General features: G+C 40.8%; 1 protein-coding gene across 2 annotated transcripts in view; it reads right to left on the reverse strand.

Annotated features, from left to right (window-relative positions):
• ythdc2 (YTH domain containing 2) overlaps positions 1–23,619 on the reverse strand; it is a 71,183-nt gene that overhangs the window by 42,802 nt on the left and 4,762 nt on the right. For both annotated transcript variants that reach the window (XM_080440632.1, XM_080440631.1), the window contains exons 4-17: positions 21,493–21,689; positions 20,781–20,983; positions 19,749–19,915; positions 18,933–19,035; positions 16,150–16,306; positions 13,956–14,063; positions 12,076–12,206; positions 10,115–10,253; positions 8,598–8,724; positions 8,356–8,421; positions 5,330–5,508; positions 4,778–4,874; positions 2,452–2,539; positions 142–222 (exon numbers count right to left, since the gene is read on the reverse strand). In XM_080440632.1, coding sequence (XP_080296758.1) covers positions 142–222; positions 2,452–2,539; positions 4,778–4,874; positions 5,330–5,508; positions 8,356–8,421; positions 8,598–8,724; positions 10,115–10,253; positions 12,076–12,206; positions 13,956–14,063; positions 16,150–16,306; positions 18,933–19,035; positions 19,749–19,915; positions 20,781–20,983; positions 21,493–21,689 — 1,843 coding nt within the window. The remainder of the gene's footprint in view (positions 1–141; positions 223–2,451; positions 2,540–4,777; positions 4,875–5,329; positions 5,509–8,355; positions 8,422–8,597; positions 8,725–10,114; positions 10,254–12,075; positions 12,207–13,955; positions 14,064–16,149; positions 16,307–18,932; positions 19,036–19,748; positions 19,916–20,780; positions 20,984–21,492; positions 21,690–23,619) is intronic.

Below are 23,619 nucleotides of genomic sequence, written 5' to 3' on the forward strand. Positions count from 1 at the left end.
ACAAAAGGAACCCGTAAGGGTCCATTTGGTTCCATGTGTACACTCTCAGAGTAACAGATCCATTTGGATCACTGGTGGTCCCTGTACCCAACGTTGAGAAACAAGGTCTGTTAAAGAGGACATTATAAGAGTGGACGGTACCTCTTTGACTTTCCCCGAGTCGATGACAAACACCACATCGTTGATGGTGATGCTGGTCTCCGCGATGTTGGTGGACAGGATCTGAAACACAGTGGGGGGCGGGGCTGATCAACACCAGGACACAACGCAAACACTGAGGACTCTGTGGCATTTCTTCCAAAAAAAAATTGGGACGAAAACACACCGGTGGGCATGTGAAAATATCAGATTTTCAAAAGTTTCTATTTTCGCTATTTTAGAACATTTGTGGAAATGTATTTTTACATTTCACCAATGACATGCCCAATTATATTTTTAAGGGTATAATCTTTTCCTCTGTATTGGGGAAATGAGTGAGCAAAAAGCACCATAGTACAATTAAAAGCTAATTCTTAAGTTTTATGTAGTTATAGTGGAAATATCTATATCTACAAGCTCACGTGTTTATATAAGTGTCAACTGGTTAACCAGTGGTGATCAACATTGGTTTGGACATAACATTTGTGGAATTCAGCCTCTTATATCTCTACTTATGAAAAATAATAATAACCTCTTTCATTGGGATGTGCAAGCTTGTAGATCTGATATTTTCCGCAAATGTTCATCTATTGTGACCAAATGTTTGTCTATTTTCACCAAATGTTATTCAATCAGAAACACTCACGTCAAAGTAGATTTAACCATTTATTGCAACAAATGGAATACAGTTAAGCTTGGCGTTAAAGCTCTGCTCTTGGAGATAATCCCTGAATTTTGTCGAAGCAGCCTCGTTGCTGTCCGGAAGGAACCAGCTAACTCCATTTTTCAGATTTTGCATTTTTTCCATAAATCAGTGCTATTGAACACCCTTTACGTCTGTGTATTGGTAAAAAAAATATTGAACCAATGAAAAGTATTAAAAAGTGCTTCTGACAAAAGCAGCTAACTCCATTGGATCCTCAAACTTTCTGCTAAACCAGCTAACTCCAGCAAAGGGGGGTGGAGTTAGCTGGTTTTGCTGACTCCAGGCTCCACCCCCTTTTGACCTCCAACCTCATTGTGAGCTTGGAGGTCCATTCAGGTGTTCTTATCAATGATGAACAAAACCTCCTAACATTTTTGTTTCGTTTTTTTCATTTCCTGAAAAATGAACATTTTGGAGTTAGCTGGTTCCTGCCGGACAGCAGAGATATATTCAGGGAGTGCTAAGCAAATCCCCCATAGGGATACAATGTCAACAATAAGCAATACATTGACATATTAGTTTGAATTAGCAGATATACATGATAATCACAAGTATTTGAGCCTATGCCAGACTCTAATCAAAAGGTGGAGGCTGGGGTGGAGGAGGAGCTAGCAGAATGCATTGGTCAGCAACCAAGAAAGACCTAGTGAATACGAAGCCGTATTTAAAGGAACCCCTTGCTAATGCGTGAGTTGTGATTGGAGTATGAATGTGTGATGTAATGACCAGCAGCACTGTGAATGGGGAATAGAAAGCTGATGTTCTGTAATCAGCTGACTGACAGCTGATTACAGCTTTGGCGTGCAAGACTTCCGTGTCCTGCATGAACTAACGCTATGCTTCATGAATGGTGCATCATGAATGGTGCATTTATCCGAAGTGCTTCGCAAAGTGCATTACATTCACCTATTCACACACATATTATTCACACACAGACGGCAGAGGAAACCATGGAAGACACCGACCTACTCATCAGAGAAGGTAGGGGGTTCAGTGCCTTGCTCAAGGACACTTTGACAGTAACACAGGGGGAGCCCGGGATCGAACCATCCGAATCCCAAAGCGGCCGTTCTACCTCCTGAGCCACGGCCGCCCCCAAATGTTGGTCTATATGTTTACCCATTATGCTTGTTTCGCTGCTTGTATTGCTATTTCCAAATAGCAAATAGCCGATTTTTTATTTTGAGGCTAGATTCATTTTGCTGGAGGCCCCCTGGAACCCACGGGACCCCTGGGAGTCCCCGGACCCCACTTTGAAAAGCACTGCTTTAACCTATTAAGACCTGAGGCCGATTCTACAAATGTCTTATGTTGCTATAACAGTGGTGATCAAACATTTTCATGTCAAGGACCCCTAAAATGATATGTATTTGACCGCAGACCCCCATCTCAAAATGTTTTGTTCCAGGAACTCCCAGAAGCAAAGATTTGAGTTAAAAATGTTTGTTTAAATATATTTAATTGTCATCGGTCAGTAGGAGATTCAGTAGGAGTCTCCTACTCTGCAGGTCATTGTAATTGATAGAAAATGATACATTTTTGGGGGAAGTACTCCTTTAAGCCAAGAAGAGTGTGATGTTGAATCAGTTTCTTTGGATCAGACTCACTATTTTCCTGACTCCAGGGGGCGTGTTCCTCATGACCTTCTTCTGGTCCATAGTTTGCATGTTGGAGTGCAGGGTGAACACCTGGAACCTGAACAACATCAACACATCACATGCTGTTATTCAAACTACGACCACACCCATATATCGGTTTGGTCCATACATTATCAGTCATTATTTGACTTTTAATGAACGGTATCAGCAATTATGGGGGCCGATACGCCCCGATATTTGAATCGCTTTCTCTCTGGCGTCCCTGTTTAGGCCTTGTCATTATAGGTGAAAATGAACAAAAGTTTTCAAAAAATAGCAGCTCTAAAGCTCACAAGGCGCCGCGTCGTTTTCTTTAGAGCTGCTATTTTTTTTATTATAATTATAATTTTTTTAACTCGGGATTTTTCGTTCTTGGCACTGAGGGCATTCAGAAAAAACTCGGGATAACTGGTTGTGTGGCACTGAGAGAGTTAACAAACTAAAATCGTTAGGTCTAGGATTCTCCAAAATCGGTATAGATATTACACCCAGAAATCTGGCATGGGTCGGGCTCTAGCACAAACGTTTTGACCTCATGGTTAATTAGTCTCTGTCAATTCATTGAGGAGTATTTCAGCAGTGTGACTGAGGAAAATGTCTCGTTCTTGCTGTCATGGCAGAGCTTCCAACAGTACAGAAATGCTACATGGTACATCTATTAAAGGTAGGGTAAGTGATTTTCTTTGGTTAAAATAAGTGTTAAATAGCTCTATATTCTGATAGTACTCATTGCTATAGAGTGTTTGTTCAGTAAAATGAGTCTCCTCGTCTCTCCAGCTCTTTATAAAACAGAAAATACATTTTCGTTTGAGTTTCAGTTTCATTTCCAATTTTATCCAATAAGGATAGAGAACTCAGTCAGGATATAGATTAAACAAGTGAAATTGGAAGTGATGACACTAAGAAATGAGCTGACAAAATGGGAACTGGAACACTATAAAAATTAAGCTGATAAATGGGTACTCTCTTCTGATTGGCTGAAATATTGTCACCTACCAAAAAATATATTTTCTGCTTATTAAAGAGCTGGAGAGACGGGGAGGCACCTGTTACTGAACAAACACTCTATAGCAATGATTACTATCAGAATATAGTGCTTTAACCTTATAACAAAATACTTTTTGTTTTAACCAAAAAATATCACTTACCCTACCTTTAAGCACTTTTAAAGTGCTTTACAATGTGCAACACACACACAAACACACACAAACACACACATACACACACATACACACACACGGGTTGGGATCCTTAAGGATTTTAACGGTTCCGGTTCCTTAACGACTCCCTCTTAACGGTTCCCTTTAACCGTTCCTATATTTATATATTTTTTTGATGAACATAAATTCAATCATACATAGAGTATTGCATACCTATTATTGTAGTGGTTCTCATAGTGAGGTGAAGGGACCCTGTGGTTTACTTGAGGGGGTTCCAAATGGACCCTTACAGGTCTGAAACTCTGAGAGTGTACAAATGGAACATAATCCATTTGGTTCCATTTGTACACTCTCAGAGTTACGGAAGTCCTTGAAATTAAAGATATTCAGAACCACCGGTATTGTAATTGTACGGCAGACGTGAAGTCCACACCAGCCCTGTCAGTGTAATAAAACCGGTTTCCGGAAATGGTTCCAAATGTGATCATGAAACCGATTCCCGTTTCCTCAAATGTTGGATCCGGTTCCTCCGGTTTCCGGTTCCCAACCCTAACTCACAGACACCCAGTGGTGGAAAGTAACTAAGTACATTTACTTAAGTACTGTACTTAAGTACAATTTTGAAGTATTTTTTACTTTACTTGAGTATTTCCAATTTCTAATACTTTTACTCCAGTACATCTCGGATCAATTTTTTTTACTTTTACTCCACTACAATTATTTGAAAACTTTAGTTGCTAGTTACTTTGTAGATTTTTATTATTATTACAACACATGCATTAACCACTATATATATTTCGGCCATTTGAAAATAGCCGATCTACAAGCTCACAATGCGTTGCGATGCGACGCATTGTGAGCTTGTAGATCTGCTATTTTCAAAGGGTTTTTATACATTTGAAAACTTGAAATGGGACAGTCTGCATAATGACTACTTTTACTTTTGGTACTTTAAGTCCATTTTGATACCAATACTTTTGTACTTTTACTCAAGTAAATTTTGGATTCCTGACTTTTACATTGCAGTATTGACACTTTTACTTAAGTAAAAAACTGTGAGTACTTTTTCCACCACTGCAGCCACCAACCTGCTCATCAGGAGCAGTTAGGGGTCCAGTGTCTTGCTCTGTGTTTACCTGCGAGCGTATTCAGAGAATCTCTTGTCATCACAGGTGATGCGGTCTTTGAGGCCAACAATCTCCTCATATCCAGGCAAGAAGATCAGAACAGCGCCTTGAGGGGAAGGAGAGCAAGCCTTTTTACTGCACTGTTCTAGGGCCGGGGTTCTCAAAGTGGGGTCCGGGGACCCCCAGCAAGTGATATCCATTTGTTAAAATAAGGGTTAAACAACTATATATTCTGATAGTAATCATTGCTATAGAGTGTTTGTTCATTAACAGGGACCTCCCCGTCTCTCCAGCTCTTTATTAAACGGTCAGGATACCAATTTTATCCAATCAGGAGAGAGAACTCATACAGGATACAGGATATATCAAGTGAACAAGTGAAATTGGAAGTGATGACACAAAGAAATGAGCAGACTAAACTGGAAATGGAACAAACTGTTTTATGTTTATTCAAGAGCTGCAGAGACAGGGAGACCCCTGTTACTGAACACACGCTCTATAGCAATGATTACTATCAGAATACAGAGCTTTAAGCTTTTTAACAAGAAACCATCTCCTCACCGTCCTCAGAGGTGGTGCAGATGTTGTGCAGCAGATGCATGACGAGGTCCAGGTCCACCTTGTCGTCATCAAAGCTGTGGTGATAGGCCTGCAGCAGCTCCTGCTCCTCGGGGCTCAGCTCTGCGCTGCCACGCTGCACCAGGGTGCTCTCATCCACATGACTGCTCTCCACCATGGAGCTGTAGGAGAGAGAGAGAGACTTTCAGTTTAGTCTGCAATAGGGATGGGGAGGTTAAACCCATTTAAGACCTGAGGACGATTCTACAAATGCATTCTAAATCAGTGGTTCTCAAACTTTTTTCGTGCCAAGGACCCCCCAAAATGATATGTTTAGCCACAGACTCCCCCTCCCCATCTGAAAATGCGTTGTGCCAGGGATCATTTTGGGGAAAATAAATAAATCTAAATGATTTCAACACTTTCAAATATGATCAAAAATAGCAGGTGTACAAGCTTGCAGCACGGCACGAAGTGGTGCGCTGCAAGCTTGTAGATCTGCTATTTTTGAGAGCCACTGTTCTAAATCCTAAGAGTTTTCTGAAACGCTAATATATCAGATATAGATGCTTTCCCGGTTTTAATGTGCTAAACGGTGTAACCGAAATGTGTGTCACCAAAGGGGGCTACATGCTACCATAAGACATCAGGACAAAGTTCGTATGGGACAAGGTTATGTCAATGAGAAGTTCTTATGGGCGGTCTCAGAACTTTCAGTGGTCACCCTGTCAGAACAAGTGGAAGGTTGGGTTAACCCGTCCGAAGGACATCAAAGGAGTATGAAAGGTGCCTTGTCAACAAGAACTTTGTTTTCCTTCTCATGGGCCATAAGAACTTTGTTCTAACGTCCTATGGTAGCATGTAACCGTTCAGGACTAAATAACCAAAACGAATCGAATTTAAGTCATATAAACTGTATTCAATATTAACTCTCTCAGTGCCAAGCCCTGAGTTATCCCGAGTTTTAGGGTTATACCCTCAGTGCCAGAACGAGAAATCCTGAGTAAAAAAAATAAATATATATATATATATATATATATATTTTTTTTATTTTTTTTGAAAAAAAAGGGTTCAGAACCAAGATATCATTATCTGAAGATTTGCAGCTCCATCCACTCTTTGTTTAACCTATAACTGAAAAAGGCTGTATCTCGCTTCCTAAGCACTTTTTTTTTACTAAAAAGTTGGCACAGTTCGCAATATTTTTTTTATTTCATTGGCACTGAAAGAGTTAACAGAATATTAACGGAACAAACCATTTAAATATAATCTACAAGTGTTCCTCAAACAAAATGTTACAATACCTAATACAAAAGAAAGAATTTGAAGAGAAGGAAACAGCTGTACAGATATGGACATAATGTAAATGCATGTTACAATCAGTGTTGGGCTATATTACTTAGGAGAGTAATATGTTACTTATTACTCCTTTGAAAAATAATAATATTATATTACTATTACTTGGAATCAAGAGTAACATATTACGTATTACTTTATATTACTTTCCCCGCGCCCCCCGCAAAAGAAAAGACGTGTACAGTTTTTTGCCTTTTAGAACTGAATCCAATTTAATGGAACAATAGAAAACAGTCAACAGTCTTTATCCTTTTAAGTATTTTGCTGCTGCAAATTCCATATTTGGAATTGGAACAATAATTATCCTTACAGGAACAACATCAATCTGAACTCCACACACTGGCTGCAGCCTCTCAAAAACTGAAACAACAAAGTAAACACATTTCTTAACCTTTTCAACATCTTACACCAGTCAATATTAATTAGCCAAAGTGCAAGGGGGGAGGAGAGAGGAGAGGAGATATAGAGCAGTGGTTCTCAAACATTTTCATGTCAAGGACCCCCAAATTGACACTTATTAGTCCGCGGATCCCCATTTCAAAAGATATGCCAGGGACCCCCATAAGAGAAGATTTTTTACGGCTCTAGCAGTGATTCTCAACCATTTTAATTTCAAGGACCCCCAGTTTGACATGCATTAGGGCTACAGACCCCCATTTAATGGCATTTTTATCACTTGGACCGCAATTTATATTGTAAAATCTATGTCAATTTAACTCTGAGAGTGTACAAATGGAACCAAATGGACCCTAACGGGTCCATTTGGTTCCATTTGTACACTCTCAGAGTTACAGACCCATAAGGGTCCATTTGGTGCCTAATCTATCATTTAGCTGGGGACCCCCTGGAACTCCCTCAAGGACCCCTGGGGGTCCCCGGACCCCACTTTTCAGAACCAATGATATAGAGGAGAGAAGAGGAGAGGAACACTGTTTCCTCTCCTCATCAGCGGTTCGTTTCCCCGACCACCAGACAAGTGACGCAGGGGGACTTCTGAAAGGGCCATGCCGAAAATAGGTTGCTTTATTCGGATACAATGCGTGTATCCCCTGCCGGTTCTCTGAATTTTTAAATAGGCTCTGTCATGATTAATTGACCATATTTTAAAGTTAAACAACTAAATTCTATCCGAACGATATCTTATACGTAAATTCCGTGCCTCAAAATAGAAGTTTGAGAGCTTTTTGAAGTTGAAGACGACGGAGAAAAACATGACGCGGTGGTCGCATACGGGTCATGCGCTACGTCATAACTGTGCGCAGGCTGCGTGCTAAAAAGAACTGATCTGCAAGCTAAAAAGCATCTCTGTTGAGGTAGGTTGATAGCTTGTAGATCTACTCTATTTTTGCATGATGCGACAACTTGCCTCTACGAGAGACGGAGAGAGAGTAAATGAATGAATGAATGAATGAGCAAAAAAAAAAGACGCTCGTCATCAGTAACGAGTAACGAGGCCTTTTTTGACCGAGTAATATGGTATTATATTACTGTTTTGGCAGAATAATACCTTACTTTACTCGTTACTGGGAAAAGTAATAATATTACAGTAATATATTATTATAAATTTGTTACTACCCAACACTGGTTACAATACGTGTTTTAGGCCCTATTTGAACTGCCCACACATAGGACTGCAACTTTAAATTATATAAAGATAATATAACATGACTTACAGGTAGGATTCCAGTAGGTCCACAGCTTCAGTCTGTTTAAAGTGTTTGGCCCAGTCTAAAGCCGTCCTGCAACACACAAACACCAAGTCACAACCTGTTCACAACACGCTCACAACACGTCGCGAATGTTGTGAGCTTATAGATTGGCTATTTTCAAAAAGCCAGTGCATTATAGGTTTAGAGTGCTCATGTAGCCTATTAGCCTGCTTGTTTCTCTCACACAATCTGGCAGCAGTGCCTACCAGTCATTGTTGGCTTTGAGGTGGATGTTTGCTCCCATGGTTATCAGCTTCTCCATCTGTGTCAGGAAACCCCTCGCTGCTGCTACCATGAGAGCTGTGGCACTGGTCTCACTGTGCGTGTAGTCCACTGCAAAGTAATCACATTATATTACACCAGGGGTCTCCAACAGGGGGTCCTGGACCTCAGAGTTACTACAGGGGGCTCCAAATATATATGTTTTACATTAACCACTTGAACCCTAGAATACCTATTCTAAGGGTAACATTAGCCAAAAATAGCAGATCTGCAGACCAAGTACAGTGCAGAAGGTCAAGTTTACTCAATATTGAGGGTTTAAGACAAGTGGTTAAATGTCTGAAAATACACATGAACATGCCAGTAAACAAACCAACATACAGTATAAGTGTATACAAGGTATCTGCACATTGCTAAAGTTAAAATGTAAGGACTTTTAAGAACTTTTCATTACCTGTCAAATTCAGGAATAAATAAATAAATAAGACATTTAACCATAACTTCATCAAAAGTAATCAACAAACTATGCTATAAAAAATTGTCAAATAATAACCAAGAAAGAGGCACAAATTGTGAAAATCCACCAGCCAGCTTGTAGATCTGCTATTTTCACAATACTTATCTGTGGAACCGAGTCAAACAAAATGTAATGCCTCGACTCCTACAAGCACTTGTCAGGGTGGGGGGGTCCTCAAATCATATATATTATTTTGGGGGGTCCCCAGTTCAAATATGATTATTTTTGGGAGGTCGTGGCCTGATAAGTTTAAGAACCACTGTTCTAGCTAGAGCAGTGGTTCCCAAACTTTTCAGGTTGAGACCCAAAAGAGAGATTAGACGTTTGCCCGGGACCCAAACTAGTAAAAAAAGCAGATCTACAAGCGAACAACACGTCGCTTTGTGCCGCGTTGCGAGCTTGTAGATCGGCTATTTTCACTACTTCGTAATTATAAATGTTTTTATTAACACATTGAATGCCAAGAACGCATTGATGCGTTCTTTGCGTTCTTTTGAATCCATCACTTGTGTGCCAAGAACGCATTGATGCGTTTTTTCAAAAAAAAAATCTTTTTTTAATTTTATTTTTTAACATTTTTTTTTTATAAATTTGACCCAAAGACCAAGGAGATATGATTTGTTGAAGATTTAAACTCCCATCCACTTCCTTGTTAACTTAAAACTTAAAAATTCTGTATCTCGGCTCCTGAGTACTTTTTTTTTCTCAATGAAAAATCTCTGGCACAAAACAGCTAAAAAATCTGAAATAATTCTGGCATTCAATGTGTTAATGGAATTTCTTGTTTGTTTGTTTGTTTTAAACATTTTCTTTTAAAAGATTGAAAAGAAAAGTCTTTTGAAATATATTTTTTCAAATGTAGGAAAAGCTTGCGACCCATAAAAATTGGTCCGTGACCTACAAATGGGTCCCGGCCCACTGTTTGGGAAACAGTGTTCTATAGTATAATGCAGAGGTGTTTTTTTTTTCTCTTTTTTTTTTTACCGCTGACGTTCTCGTTGAGGATGAGGTTGAAGAGCTGAACGAAGACGTCTGCATCCTGGTGATGGAAGACGTTGGAGATGCAGGAGTCCATCTCCTTGGACAGCCACGGCTCCAGAGGCACCGCGGCATCCGGCTCACTCTGTTAACCCATTCAAAACGGGGAAGGCATCTGTGTCATTTTAGATTTTAACCACTTCAACCATTGCTATTAAAAAATAGCAGATATACAAGCTCATAGCACGTCACTTCGTGCCATGAGCTTGTAGATCTGCCATTTTTGAGCGGTGTAGCCGCTCCTATAAGTGGGGTTGGGAATTCGTCTTTCCCTGTACTGTGATTGGCTGACTCTATTCACATCCTTTTCGTCGTATCGTGATTGGCTGACTCTATTCAGACCCTTTGCTTTGATTGGCCAGCGAGACGCATGATGAAATAATAACCTATAAATAGCACCACGCACTTCAAAAAAACATTTTTTTTAAAAAGTGAGCTTCCATCACTGTGATGACCACTGTTGTTTCTAAATAACACCGCTCACTTCACACTGGGTGTGATTTTTTTTAAACGTGCAAATCTTTGTATATATTTTTTAAAGCGAACATTTTTAACTCAAACCTTTGTTTCTGGGGGTCTCTCGTCCCTGGAACAAAATATTTTGAGGTCCATTTGGTTCCATTTGTACACTCTCAGAATTATAAACCAGTAAGGGGCCATTTGGAACCATGAGGGTCACCAGAATGGAACAGAGACAGAATTCTATCATTTTATGGGCAAGTAAAATAGTACTTTGGTGTTGAACATTTTTGAGGGCACAAAGGCAAAATGCCAGGGCAGGAAGGCCATCAAATAAAAATAAAAGTCTCAGCACTGGCCTAATCAGAGAGCCACTGGTGTCTAAAAAAGATAAGGTAACACTTTACTTAATTCGGGTTATAATGCATTATAATCACATTTATAATGCATTACAATGCGCTTATTAACACATAGTAGCAATCACTATAAATGTTTATAATCATGTATGACAACTTATGTTTACATACTATACGTATTATAAGTACATTTTGGCACTATTTTTTTTGGTATTATAAGTGCCAACATTTATAAGGGGCACGGTGGCGCAGTCGGTAGCGCTGTCGCCTCACAGCTAGAAGGTCCTGGGTTCGATTCCCGCCGGGGACGCTGTGGGCGCTGGGGGCGTGTCTTCTCCTCCGCATCATCAGTGCCCATACCCTAGGTGGGGTTGGCGAAAGGGCCTACTCTGTGTGGAGTTTGCATGTTCTCCCCGTGTCTCCTAGGGTAGTTAATACCCTCACAAAAACATGTAGTAATCCTGGTCACTATACTGCCTCCCCCATGACAGCCGGGGCGCCTGATGGAGGGGAAGGGAACTGGTTGGAATAACGTGTTCCTTCCACGCGCTACGTCCAACCAGGGAAACTCCCCCCTGTCAGGTGACAAGAAGGTCAGTTGGCTCTCATGCATTGAAGGAAGCATGAGCTCGGCCCTGGCCTCCCTACTGTGGGGGACTGGTGTAGTGCTGGTGTAGGGCTGGTGTAGCGCCCAGGATCACTTAGGAAATTGGCACCGGGTGAAAAAAATGGGTTACAAAAATCGCGGGATAAAAAATTTAGAAAAAAAAAATAAGTGCCAACATTTATTTAGGCGGGCCGTGATCACATCGTAGCTGATTTACACTTTGCTGCGTGCCGAAAACAGACGTTCTACAAGCTCACAACACGGAGCATGACTTTTTCAGAGCGCGACTTCATCCACACGCAACCAAGCATAAAATGACTTGTCTTAGTTGTAATGGATCTCTTCTCCACTAATCCCTCCCAAAATTTTGTCTAGTTTTTATTTGTTGTCAGTATATTTAGTCATAGTTTTAGTCATCATAGCTTAGTTTTTATTTTCACAACGACTTGTGTACTGAGAACTTGAATCCATGGCTGTAGTCTTACCAGCTCATTGAAGATGGTGTCACCTGCGTCCTCGTGGCACGAGTCTGGGGTCTGGTGACCATCATCATCATCGTCATCCCTACCCTCCTCACCCTCACGCCACTCGCTGCATGACTTCTGACTCTTCTCCTCTAGACGACACCAACACATTCAAATGTCACGACATGTTTCACCAAATAACTCCATATCGACATTGTGACAATCATATTGGGATGATAAAAAAATAGAAGATCTACATTAAGCTCAAAGTGATGCATTGTGAGCTTGTAGATGTGCTATTTTTCGAATAGCATAAGTATAAAGTACAGCTAAAGTGTTGTAATATTGGACAATAATTATAATACAATAACATGATATATATTATTGTGAAATGGGCATTCTGCATAATGAGTACTTATACGCAGTGAATATTGATTCTATTACTAGTGAAAAAAAGTGAGACAACAACGTATCTACATATTTACACATAGCGTATCCATTCTGTCAGTGATTTTCTTTGGTTAAAATAAGTGTTAAAATAGCTCTATATTCTGATAGGTTGCTATAGGGCATAGCAGTGGCGGCCATTTTGCGGTGCCACAGATTGAAAACCTTGAATTTTTTTCCCATAGAGACTTCCGAAAATATTTATATTAATTATTTTAGGCCTGGAACCAAGCCGGTCATCAATTATTGGCTTAGGAATGCAACAAAAACTAGTCTCCAATGATTCAATGCTTCATGGGGTGTGTAATTGATAGAAAATAAGTCATTTTTTGGGTTAACTACTCCTTTAAAAAGGACCACTTCACCCATCAACCTTATCTTCATATAATTGGTCCTCACTAATGTTCATGTATGTGCTCACTCTGTGTCTCGGTGGAGGGCTGTGGACAGTTCAGTTTAGTTCATGCTAACTTTCCATTAACACATTAACTGCCAAGACCGTAGTCCTACGGGCCGTTAAATCCAACTGTTAAGCGCCGAGACCGTAGCCCTACGGGCTGCGGTCTTTTCGCGCATGCGCGGTCCGGGTGCACTTTCGGAATTTTTTTGATCCACTTCCGTTTCCGGTTTGATGACAGGAAATAGAATTATTTGGGATCCGGTTTTCACGATCACGCCCGCCCTCGTTCTACAGACGAAACTGAAACTCAATTCTCTTCCTGTAGTTTTTTCTCCTCGCATTTCACTGTTTAACGTAATCCGCTCTAACTCAAACATGGATGCCCCGTTTGACACGTGGTTTTCACTGGGAGATACAGGGAGATCGCGCGGATGTAAACAGACTGTGTAGCGCTCAATCTTAAGGATTTTAACAAGATCTATGGCGACATGAAAAAAACAAAAAAACAACAAAAACACCTTGGCACTGGTGAGTACATTATGAGATTAGCCCTTGGCAGTGGATGTGTTAATAAATAGCCTACAGTTTCTATTAATTTGGATTCCCCGTAGATGATGTCACTGGTAGGTGGGTTTCTGAACTGTCCACAGCCTTCCAATGAGACACAGAGTGAGTAGACAGAAATGGTAATATATTATAATGAGCGTTAGTGAAGACCAATTATATGAAGAAGGTTGAAAATGGGTGAACTGCTCCTTTATCCACTTAAACCCTCTAGACTTAGCCAATTGGACCCAAGTTGGCTCTGTACTTAGACCACTTTCCCCACCTCTAAACCAAATCTCTTCGCCACAAATTGCCGATCTACAAGCTCACAACGAGTTACGTAGTGACGCGCGGTGAGCTTGTAGATCTTTACCCCAGAAAATGGATGCTGGGGTTCAAGTGGTTAATGTTAAGATTTTGCGTGCAGGACTTTTACTCATAACAAAGTATTTTTACACACTGGTTCTTTAAATTAAGCCCAGTATCAAACTGAGTGATAAATATTTACCTCTCTGCCTCTCCTTCTTATATTTGATCATGTCTTTGTTGGCGTATCCCATCATCCTCAGAATGTCCTCCAGGAAGAGCTGTTTCACCTCAAACGGACGTCCTTTGACTGCATGGGTCACAAAACAATGACTAGCTTTAATCCTAAAACAATGATTAGTTTTAATCCTAAAACAATGACTAGTTTTGTTTTTTTTTCTTCCCGCGATTTTTGTAACCCATTTTTTTTCACCCGGTGCCAATTTCCTAAGTGATCCTGGGCGCTACACCAGCCCTACACCAGCACTACACCAGTCCCCCCCACAAAACAATGACTAGTTTTAATCATAAAATAACTAGTTTTAATCATAAAACAATGACTAGCTTTAATCATAAAACAATGATTAGTTTTAATCATAAAACAATGACTAGTTTTAATCATAAAACAATGACTAGTTTTAATCATAAAACAATGATTAATTCCTTTTAATCATAAAACAATGACTAGTTTTAATCATAAAACAATGATTAATTCGTTTTAATCATAAAACAATGACTAGTTTTAATCATAAAACGATGATTAGTTATGTTATTAGTTAACAACACCTCACATGCTATTGACTGCACGGGTCAACACATCGCATTGGATACATTTAATACAATTTACTTCATTTGAAATCAAATGGCTTTCTGTCAAAAAGAAGGAAAGCTGTCAGAAAGAAGGAAGTGTTAAATGATGATTTAATATGCAGTGTAGCAACTAGTGATGCGCGGGTCGATTTTTTTCATGACCCGACCCGCCCCGGAACCGAACCCGCCTCAGCCCGCGCCGCAAAACGATATATAAATCAACGCGACCCACGGGGAAAAAAAAGAAGATAATCATGAGTGAGTGTGAGTGAACTGCTGCGCGACACCGTAGCCTACAATACATCGCACATCAGTAGGCCTATAAACAAATTAATATATGTTTTGTTTTGTTAATGTAATACATCATCATGAATGATGCCGCAAGGGAGGTTGATTACTTGCCTTAGTTGCCTGCAATGTGTATGTGTGTCACCAACTTTCGCCACTAACACTTTATCCATTGCAGACAGACAGTCACTGTGCTTGCTTGTATAATATCCACGACCCACGAGTTCTGGTTTTGACAGGTTTTATTATCGTCAAGTGGGTCCGGCTTGGTTCATATTCTATCACTTCGGGACCCCGGTTCTGTTTATCATTACACCCGAGCGAACCACCCGTACCCAGCACTGATTAGGAGGAGATGCAGCTGTGTAAAGCTTCATTTGTGCTTCGCCGTATGGCGGTGTTGTTGCGTATCGAAAATAGCAGACATACAAGCTCACAAGGCGGCGCGTTGCGACGTGTTGTGAGCTTGTAGGTCTGATATTTTCAACGCGCAGCACCATGGTACGAAGAATAGGCTGATCTATCGGATAACTGCAGCGCTGTGAGACAGCAGCACCAGGCTGCGGGTGGACATTGTCAGATCATGATAAAAACTTTAAATAATTATGATGGGTTTTAATGGTAGTTTTATCCAAATATTAATATTAATAATAGGCTTAAATCTTGACTGCCCGCCCGCGTCGCGGGTTGACCCGCGGGTAACGGGTCGACCCGCGCATCACTAGTAGCAACCCTCAGCCTAGCGGCCTCAGCCGGCCTGCAAGACTGTTGGATCGGCTCTGCCTCATGTTCAACCTATCTTCATATAAATTGTCCTCACTAATGCTCATTATAAGATCTGTGTCTCAGTGGAGGACTGTGGACAGTTCAGAAACCTGCCAACCAGTGACATCATCAGTAGGCAGGTTTGGTCATTTCAAACTTTCCTTTTCTCTCTTTCCAAAGCAATCAACAATGTAACTTTCCAGGAAGAGAAATGCCATGCCCTCGATGATGTCATTGGTAGGCAGGTTTTCTGAACTGTCCATATCCAATGAGAAATTGTTCCATCTTATAATGAACAATTAGTGAGGACCAATTATATGAAGATATGGCTAAAAAAGTTGAAGTGCTCCTTATTCATTTTGTCCCTTACTTTTCTTTCTTCCTTCCTTACTTTTCCTTTCTTTCTCTATCTATACTTTCCCAAAGGCTTATTTCTTTCACTGCGATGTTTGTATCTCATATGGTTGTGTATGAACATTGCGATCCATGCATCTCATATGAACATTGCAGGATGGTTCAGCAGCAGATCTTACTGTGAATGGTGGGACAGGAGCCAAAGTATCTGAGGAACAGCTGTTCGTCCAGGGCAGCGCTGGACAGGATGATCTTGAGCGTCGGCATGGTCTGGAGCATGTCTCTCAGCTTGATCAGCAGGAAGTCCGTCAGACCGTCCCGCTCATGAACCTCGTCCTGATGCACACAAACGCGCACACACACACAATTAGTTTACACCAACCACCACAATACACCAGTTTCACTAGTCTCTCCTAGTGTTGATGATTTATTGTATGTTATTATTATTATATGTTATGTCTTGAAATGTTTAGACTCTTGATGAATTGAATTAATTTTGGGTTATCGTTTTAGCAATATTCTATAATCGTACCGCTGTACTTTTTACAAACTGTTAATAAAGTATTCAATCAATCACGTAAGGCAGAGGATTGGATCTATATTCAATGTAGTAGGGACTAAATCTGGAGTCTGGCCTGTAAATAATCAAATCTACAAGCTCACAACAAAAAATAAATCCAAGCTCAAAAATAAATCCAGTCTACAAGCTCAGAACAAGTCACAATGTGACACATTGTGAGCTTGTACATCTGCTATTTTTGAACGTCTTTGGACATTTCAGCTTGCCCAAAATAGGGACACCAGGTCGAAAGTGGTTATAAATCAGGACACATCGGCTGCATAATTGACTATATCGATGTCGTCAACAAAAGTGAAATAATGAGCCATAGCCATATGTCAGCCGAATCGACAGATCAGTCGAACCGATCCATCGGTCTGGCTCTACCTAGAACAGTGGAGAAAACCTTTGCTAACAAACCGACAGCCACTGCTTTGACAACAAATGATATCACTGTCCCAATATGAAGCACTGCCATAAAGTCTGTTTGAAATCTTTTAACCACTTAAGCCCCATACATTGTTGAGCGGAGCCCTTACAGGGCTCTTTACCAGTGGTTCTCAACCTGTGGGTCGGGACCCCCAGGGTGGTTCGCACATTAGTTTGTTTTATTGGGGTGGGGGTGGGGGTGGGGGGGGGGGAATTGTCAACTAATATAAAAAAGAGGCAAACATATTGAAAATAGCTGATCTACAAGCTCACAACGCCTCGCAGCGCTGTGGAACTGAGTCAAACTAAATTTAATGCCTTAACTCCTACAATACCAAGTGCTTGTCGGGGTGGGGGTTCCCAGTTCAAATATGATTATTTTGGGGGATCCCCAATTCAAATATGATCATTTTGGGGGGTCCCCGATTCAAATATGATCATTTTGGGGGGTCGCTGCCTGTAAAGGTTGAAAACCACTGCTCTTTACTAGTGACTTTTGTGTTTTTACTCTACATTGAATATCTTCACTGAAAATAGCCTATCGACAAGCTCACAACGCATTGTCAGCTTGTCAATCGGTTGTTTCCCCCGAAGGTTTACCCAAAATACAGATGCTGGGGTTTAAGTGGTTAATAGTTTCCAGCCCGTTTTAGTGCATTCATTGAATTGAAGATGTCATCACACATATCGGCAGGTGGAGTCTCTGATCTGGCTGAATAAAAATATGCTTTACTCTCATGTACCTGTACACAAGATGGAACAATAAAGAACCTTGAACACTAGTTTCTAGACCAGGGTTTCTCAAACTGTGTGCCGTGATGCAAGTCCAGGGGTGCTGCAGGATACTTTGATAATATTTGGAATGTATCCATATCACTTCAGTTTAACCACATACCATCTATAGTTATTACTTGCACTGTACTTGGTGCGTTCTTTTTCAATCTACACCAAATCTCTTCGCCAAAAATAGCCGATCTACAAGCTCACAACGACATTACATTACAGTCATTTAGCAGACGCTTTTATCCAAAGCGACTTACAATAAGTGTATTCAACATAGGTAGGGAACGAAAACTACTAATCACCAGAAGTCTTTAGTGCATTTTCTGCAAAAACAAGCAACCAAGAGTATACCTAGCGCTAAGGTAAAAGTGCAATATATCAGCTACCTATTTCCTTAAACAGATGAGACAAAATAGCTAAATCAAATGAGCATGAGCTAAAACAAATAAGTGTATCGACTAAACAAGATCCAATAAACAATCCAATAATCCAATAAACAATACAGCAATAGAAAACAAGCGTTCGTACAACTAGTTAACAACAAGTAGGTCAGGCAGAGAGGAAGGGTAGTGTTTCCTGAAGAGGTGAGTTTTCAGCCTGCGGCGAAATATGGGCAGTGACTCTGCTGTCCTAACATCAGTGGGAAGTTCATTCCACCACTGTGGGGCCAGAACAGAAAAGAGTCGTGACCGTGTGGATCGGCCAGAAGGACCCTTGAGTGACGAGGCAATCAGTCGCCCCGAGGTGGCAGACCGAAGTGGTCGGGCAGGGGTGTAGGCATCGACCATAGCCCGGAGGTAGGAAGGAGCTGTTCCTTTCACTGCCCTATAGGCTAGCACCAGGGTTTTGAACTGGATGCGAGCCGCTACGGGGAGCACGTTGTGAGCTTGTAGATCGGCTACAGAATAGATCGGCTACAGAATATTCCCCCAGAATAGGGATACTGGGGTTCAAGTGGTTAAACGTATAAAGTTGTTTTCAACCTGCCATAATTCTCTCAAGTTTTCCTCGTGACATGATGTATTTTAGGGGGAAATATTTACCGTAATATGACATAAATGTAAGGTGCTGTAAAGTAAAAATGTAATTCAGGGGTGCCATGGATGAAAACATTATTTACAGGGGTGCCCTGAGCCAAATCTTTTTGAGAACCACTGTTCTAGACCTACAGAACAGAGTCACTTCACTCACCACAATGACATGTGTGACAGTGGCCAGCGCAGCATCTCCAGCCATCAGCGTCCTCAGCAACACTCCACTAGTGCAGAACGTCAGCAGGGTCTTAGGAGACACCCTGCCAGGTTAAAACAATGATTAGTTACTAGTTAACAACAAATGACACCCTGCCAGGTTAAAACAATGATTAGGTACTAGTTAACAACACTCTATTAGTGCAGAATGACACCCTGCCAGGTTAAAACAATGATTAGTTACTAGTTAACATCGTTCAACTAGTATATAATGTCAGTAGAGTAACAAGCATAAGCGCACGGACACTGAATTTCTTCCGCTCCATGTTAATGAAAGCAGCCGTTCTCACTGGCCGCGCACAGACGCTTCATGTTGAAGTATATTCTCAGACCTTTCACCACTTAACCCCACAATACTTAGTAAATGTGACCTTTGGGTCTGTACTCTTTTTAGCTTACACCCAAAAGAGAAATTTGATGTCTCCCCGAAACCCAAACTAGTGAAAATAGAAGGTCTACATTAAGCTCAAAACACATTGTGAGCTCTACTTCTTAAAAGTTTAATGTATGGATTTTTTTTTTTTTACTATTCATGAAAATCTTTTGAAAACTGTTAGAATTTGTTTTTAATATACTAAAATTTGTGAATATGTTTGTTAATTTTTGAAAATCTACTGAAATAATAACAAAATAAAAATAAATACAAACATAAAATAAAAAATATTTACTTGCGACCCACAAAAATCGGTCTGCATCACTGTTTGGGAAACAGTGTGACAGCCCGCAGCTTGACTAATGGCCTCGCCTCGTTCATTACCTGCTTTCTAGACGGATCTGATAGCCCACAGTCTGTCCAATGGCCTCGCCTCGTTCAGCTGCCACCCGCTCAGCCACAGCGATGGCTGCCAGCCGCCTGGGCTGCGTGCAGAAGATCCTGCAGGGGGCGCCCTTTCTGCTGCTGTCATCCAGCAGGAACTGTGGAATCTGCAGGACAAAACATTATGGTCACTAGTAAGTAATATATTAGTAAGTAAGTAATATTGGCCCCACGCCTTGGGGATTTACTTGTCAAAGTACATTTGCACATACGTGAAATTTGTCCTCTGCATTTTACACATCAGTGAGCAGCCATATGTGGCGCTTGGGGAGCAATTAGGGGTTAAGAGTCTTGCTCAGGGACACACATCAACACATTGCTGGCCTGGCCTGGAATCGTACCTTTTTTTTTTTCTTATTTATTTATTTAATTTTTAACCTAAAGACCAAGGAGATATGATTTGTTGAAGATCTAGACTCCAATCCACTTCCTTGTTAACTTAAAACTTAAACATTTTGTATCTTGGCTCCTGAGTACTTTCTTTTTCTATGAAAAATCTCTGGCAGTTTGTCAAACGCAAAAATAAAAAAGTTCTGGCAGTGAATGAGTTAAGAGTGAAGGAAATTGGAGGTTCAAATGGCATCTCAACACAGTAGCTTCTCTGGCTCACATGAATTAAAGCAAAACAAAATCTAAAAGTCCTAATATGCAATTTGAGAAACAGCGTGAAAGGAGCCCCCCACACACTGTGTTGTGTTTCATAAACAATTGGCGCAATACGTAGAATTATGATGTTTTGGAAGCCATAAAGCCATCCAGTTGAAGAAATTGCAGATTGATGCTAAAGCCGACATGCATTCTATTGCTAGTTTGACCACTTCAAATACTCTACAATCTTAACCCATTTTGGACGGGAACTCCTATTTGTAACTATAACTTTCAGGACGGGAATCCCTTTTGGGTTAGGGTGAATTCTATGGAATCTAAATGAGTGAAATCAGTCGTGGTGACTGAGAATGTTGTGTTCTATACCTGTGTGGTTTTACCAGAGCCGGTCTCTCCCACCACCAGCACCACACGGTGGTCTCTGATGATCTGGACAATCTCGTCCTGACGCTCGTACACCGGCAGGGAGCGGCGGAACGCATCCAGCTCCGACACCGACCGCCTCTGGGGAACCTGGGGAATGCCGTTGTTCAGACGCCCGCTGGTCCTGTTCTTGTCACGACCGTTGTCTGAGGCGGACAAAAGGGACACAAGAACAATTTGAGACCTGAGGCCGATTCTACAAATGCCTTCTAAATCAGTGTTTCTAATTTTTTTCCGTGCCAAGGACACCCCCAAAATTATATATATTTGGCCACGGACCCCCCCCCCCTCATCTGAAAATGTGCCAGGGGTCCCCATACGAGAAGATTTGAGAAGATTTGATATTATTTGATTATTTGATTTTTCTTTAAATAGCAGATGTACAAGCTTGCAGTGCGATTAATTAATTCCATAAATAATTGTTAATGTGCAGCTAAAAGTTAGTAAAATTATAATGTAAATAGTACAGTAAAAGTATAAAAAAGTCGTGCAACATCAACTGAAGCAATCAAAATATAACTGTAAATGAAATATCATCATGACAAATTACGTGGTATGGGAATGGCATTAGACTGGCCTACTCGCCGATACCAGCCTTTTAGGCAGAATGGGCAGCTTTTCCGGTATCGGTATCGTAAACAACTCCAGGACTCACCAGTGTCAGGGGGGGCAGACGTGTGGCTTGGTGTGCGAGGCAACAGGTCAGTGCGTTCCTTGCTGGTGACAGGAAACCTGTGCAGCAGGCTCCTCACTGTGTGCATGGAACTACTGGACAGCTCAACGCTCATGCTGGATTGCACGCACTGCAGGCCTGCTTTCTTTCGGATGGTCAGGAACCGCTTGGAACCTTTCCTGAAGTCAACAGCAGCAAGGGAATAAGTTTAGTAACAGTCTTTAGTCCTACAGTTACAACTGTATTAGTCCAATTTACAAGCTCAAAACGACGTCAGTTAAAAACTCTTATTTCACCATGAGGGGGATTCAGTGTTAACCCTTTAAGACCGGGAACGCATCTGTGTCATTTTTAGATTCCTTTGGCTTTGAAGAAATAGCAGATATACGTACACGCTCAATGAGCTTGTAGATCTGCAAAAAATAAATTAAAGTCGCAGAAAATTTGTGCAAATCTTTGAATATATAAATATATTTTTAAAGCGAACAACAACTCAAACCTTTGCTTGGGGTCCCTGGAACACAACTATTTTGAGATGAGGGTCTGCAGCCAAATACATATCAGTTTGGGGGTCCTTAACATGGAAAAGTTTGAGAACCACTAATTATAGCAACATAGGTTTTTTCAAAAACCTTTTAGGATTTAGAAGACATTTGTAGAATCTCCAGAAGCAAAGATTTGAGTTACAAATGTTTGCTTTAAAAATATATATATTCAAAGATTTGCAGACATATTTTCATGATTTTTCAAAAAAATTGCAGATCTACAGCACTTTGAGCTTGTATATCTGCTATTTTTTTAATAGCAAAAGAAATCTAAAAATGACAGATGCGTTCCCGGTCTTAATTGGTTAAATTCATTGACTAAAACTCTGACGAAAAAAGGTTTGTCAACTAACTTTTTGCACTGGAGAAAACTAAATAAAAACTAAGCTATGATGACTAACACTAGGACTACTCAGGGTTCCACACATTTGTAACTATTCATTTTCAAAACTTTCCCATAACTTTTCTAAAGTATATTACTCCACAGCGAATGTGTCAGGTGACTAAAAGAACATCTCTACAAGCTAACGTATCACAGTGCAACGTGTTGTTAGCTTGTAGATCTATTATTTGTGTTACTTGACGTCCTGTATACATAAGGCCCAGTGGTGTGTTCTACCGTGTTACGCTATATACGTAGTGTGACCTGTAGAATATTTCCGTAGCCATGCAAAAACTGTCCGAGGAAGCGTATCTGATACGCAGGAGGGGCTGGGGGGGGGGGGGGCAAGAATGTAGACTTCAGTTCAAATAACCCTTTTCATGTGATAATGTGGCGTCTGAGGTGAAGGCTTATGTGTGGCTATTGTCTTGAGGTGATAATGACCGCTGGCCGTTGGAGTTTTTAAGTAATTCACACCTTAACTACTTAACAATAGAGCGGTTATTTCATTCAGTGACAACGTGCGTGCGTACATACGCACGCATGTGCGCGTGCACGTGCCCTGCGTGTGGGAGGGAATAACTATAGTATGCCCTCCGAAAAAACCTAGAACACACCACTGATTAGGCCACACTCACGCAGCTTGCACAGCGTGGCACTGCATTCTACCATGTTACATACATATATACTTCACCTAACAAAAACAATGTACTGTATATCCAAATATTTTCAAAAACAATTGATTAATTCCAAACCTTTTACCGGTCTGGAAAACCGTTTCTTTTATTTCAAAATATTTCCAGGAATGTCATGGCCGTGGGAACCCTGCTACATATATTGACAATTTTGTCAACAAATACAAACTAGACTAAAATGTTAGGGAGGGACTGGTGGAGAAGAGATCCAATAGAACTAAGACAAGTCGTTTTTTGCTTGGTTGCGTATGGGTGTCACGCTCCGAAAACAGACGATCTGCAATGCAGCTACGTGTAAATCAGGCATTACGACGCCATCACGGCCCGCCAACATACATTTTAGTCGACTGAATCAACTGTGGATTTAGTAGACAAAAATCTTATGGTTATTTAGTCAACTAAAACTGGACTAAAAATTCAGCTCAGATGAATATGACTAGAACTAAATAAAAATTGGCTGTCAAAGTGAACACTGGAGGGGAATAAA

Source organism: Gymnoscopelus braueri (assembly GCF_963280865.1).
Source record: "Gymnoscopelus braueri genome assembly, chromosome: 10".
Lineage (NCBI taxonomy): Eukaryota > Metazoa > Chordata > Actinopteri > Myctophiformes > Myctophidae > Gymnoscopelus > Gymnoscopelus braueri.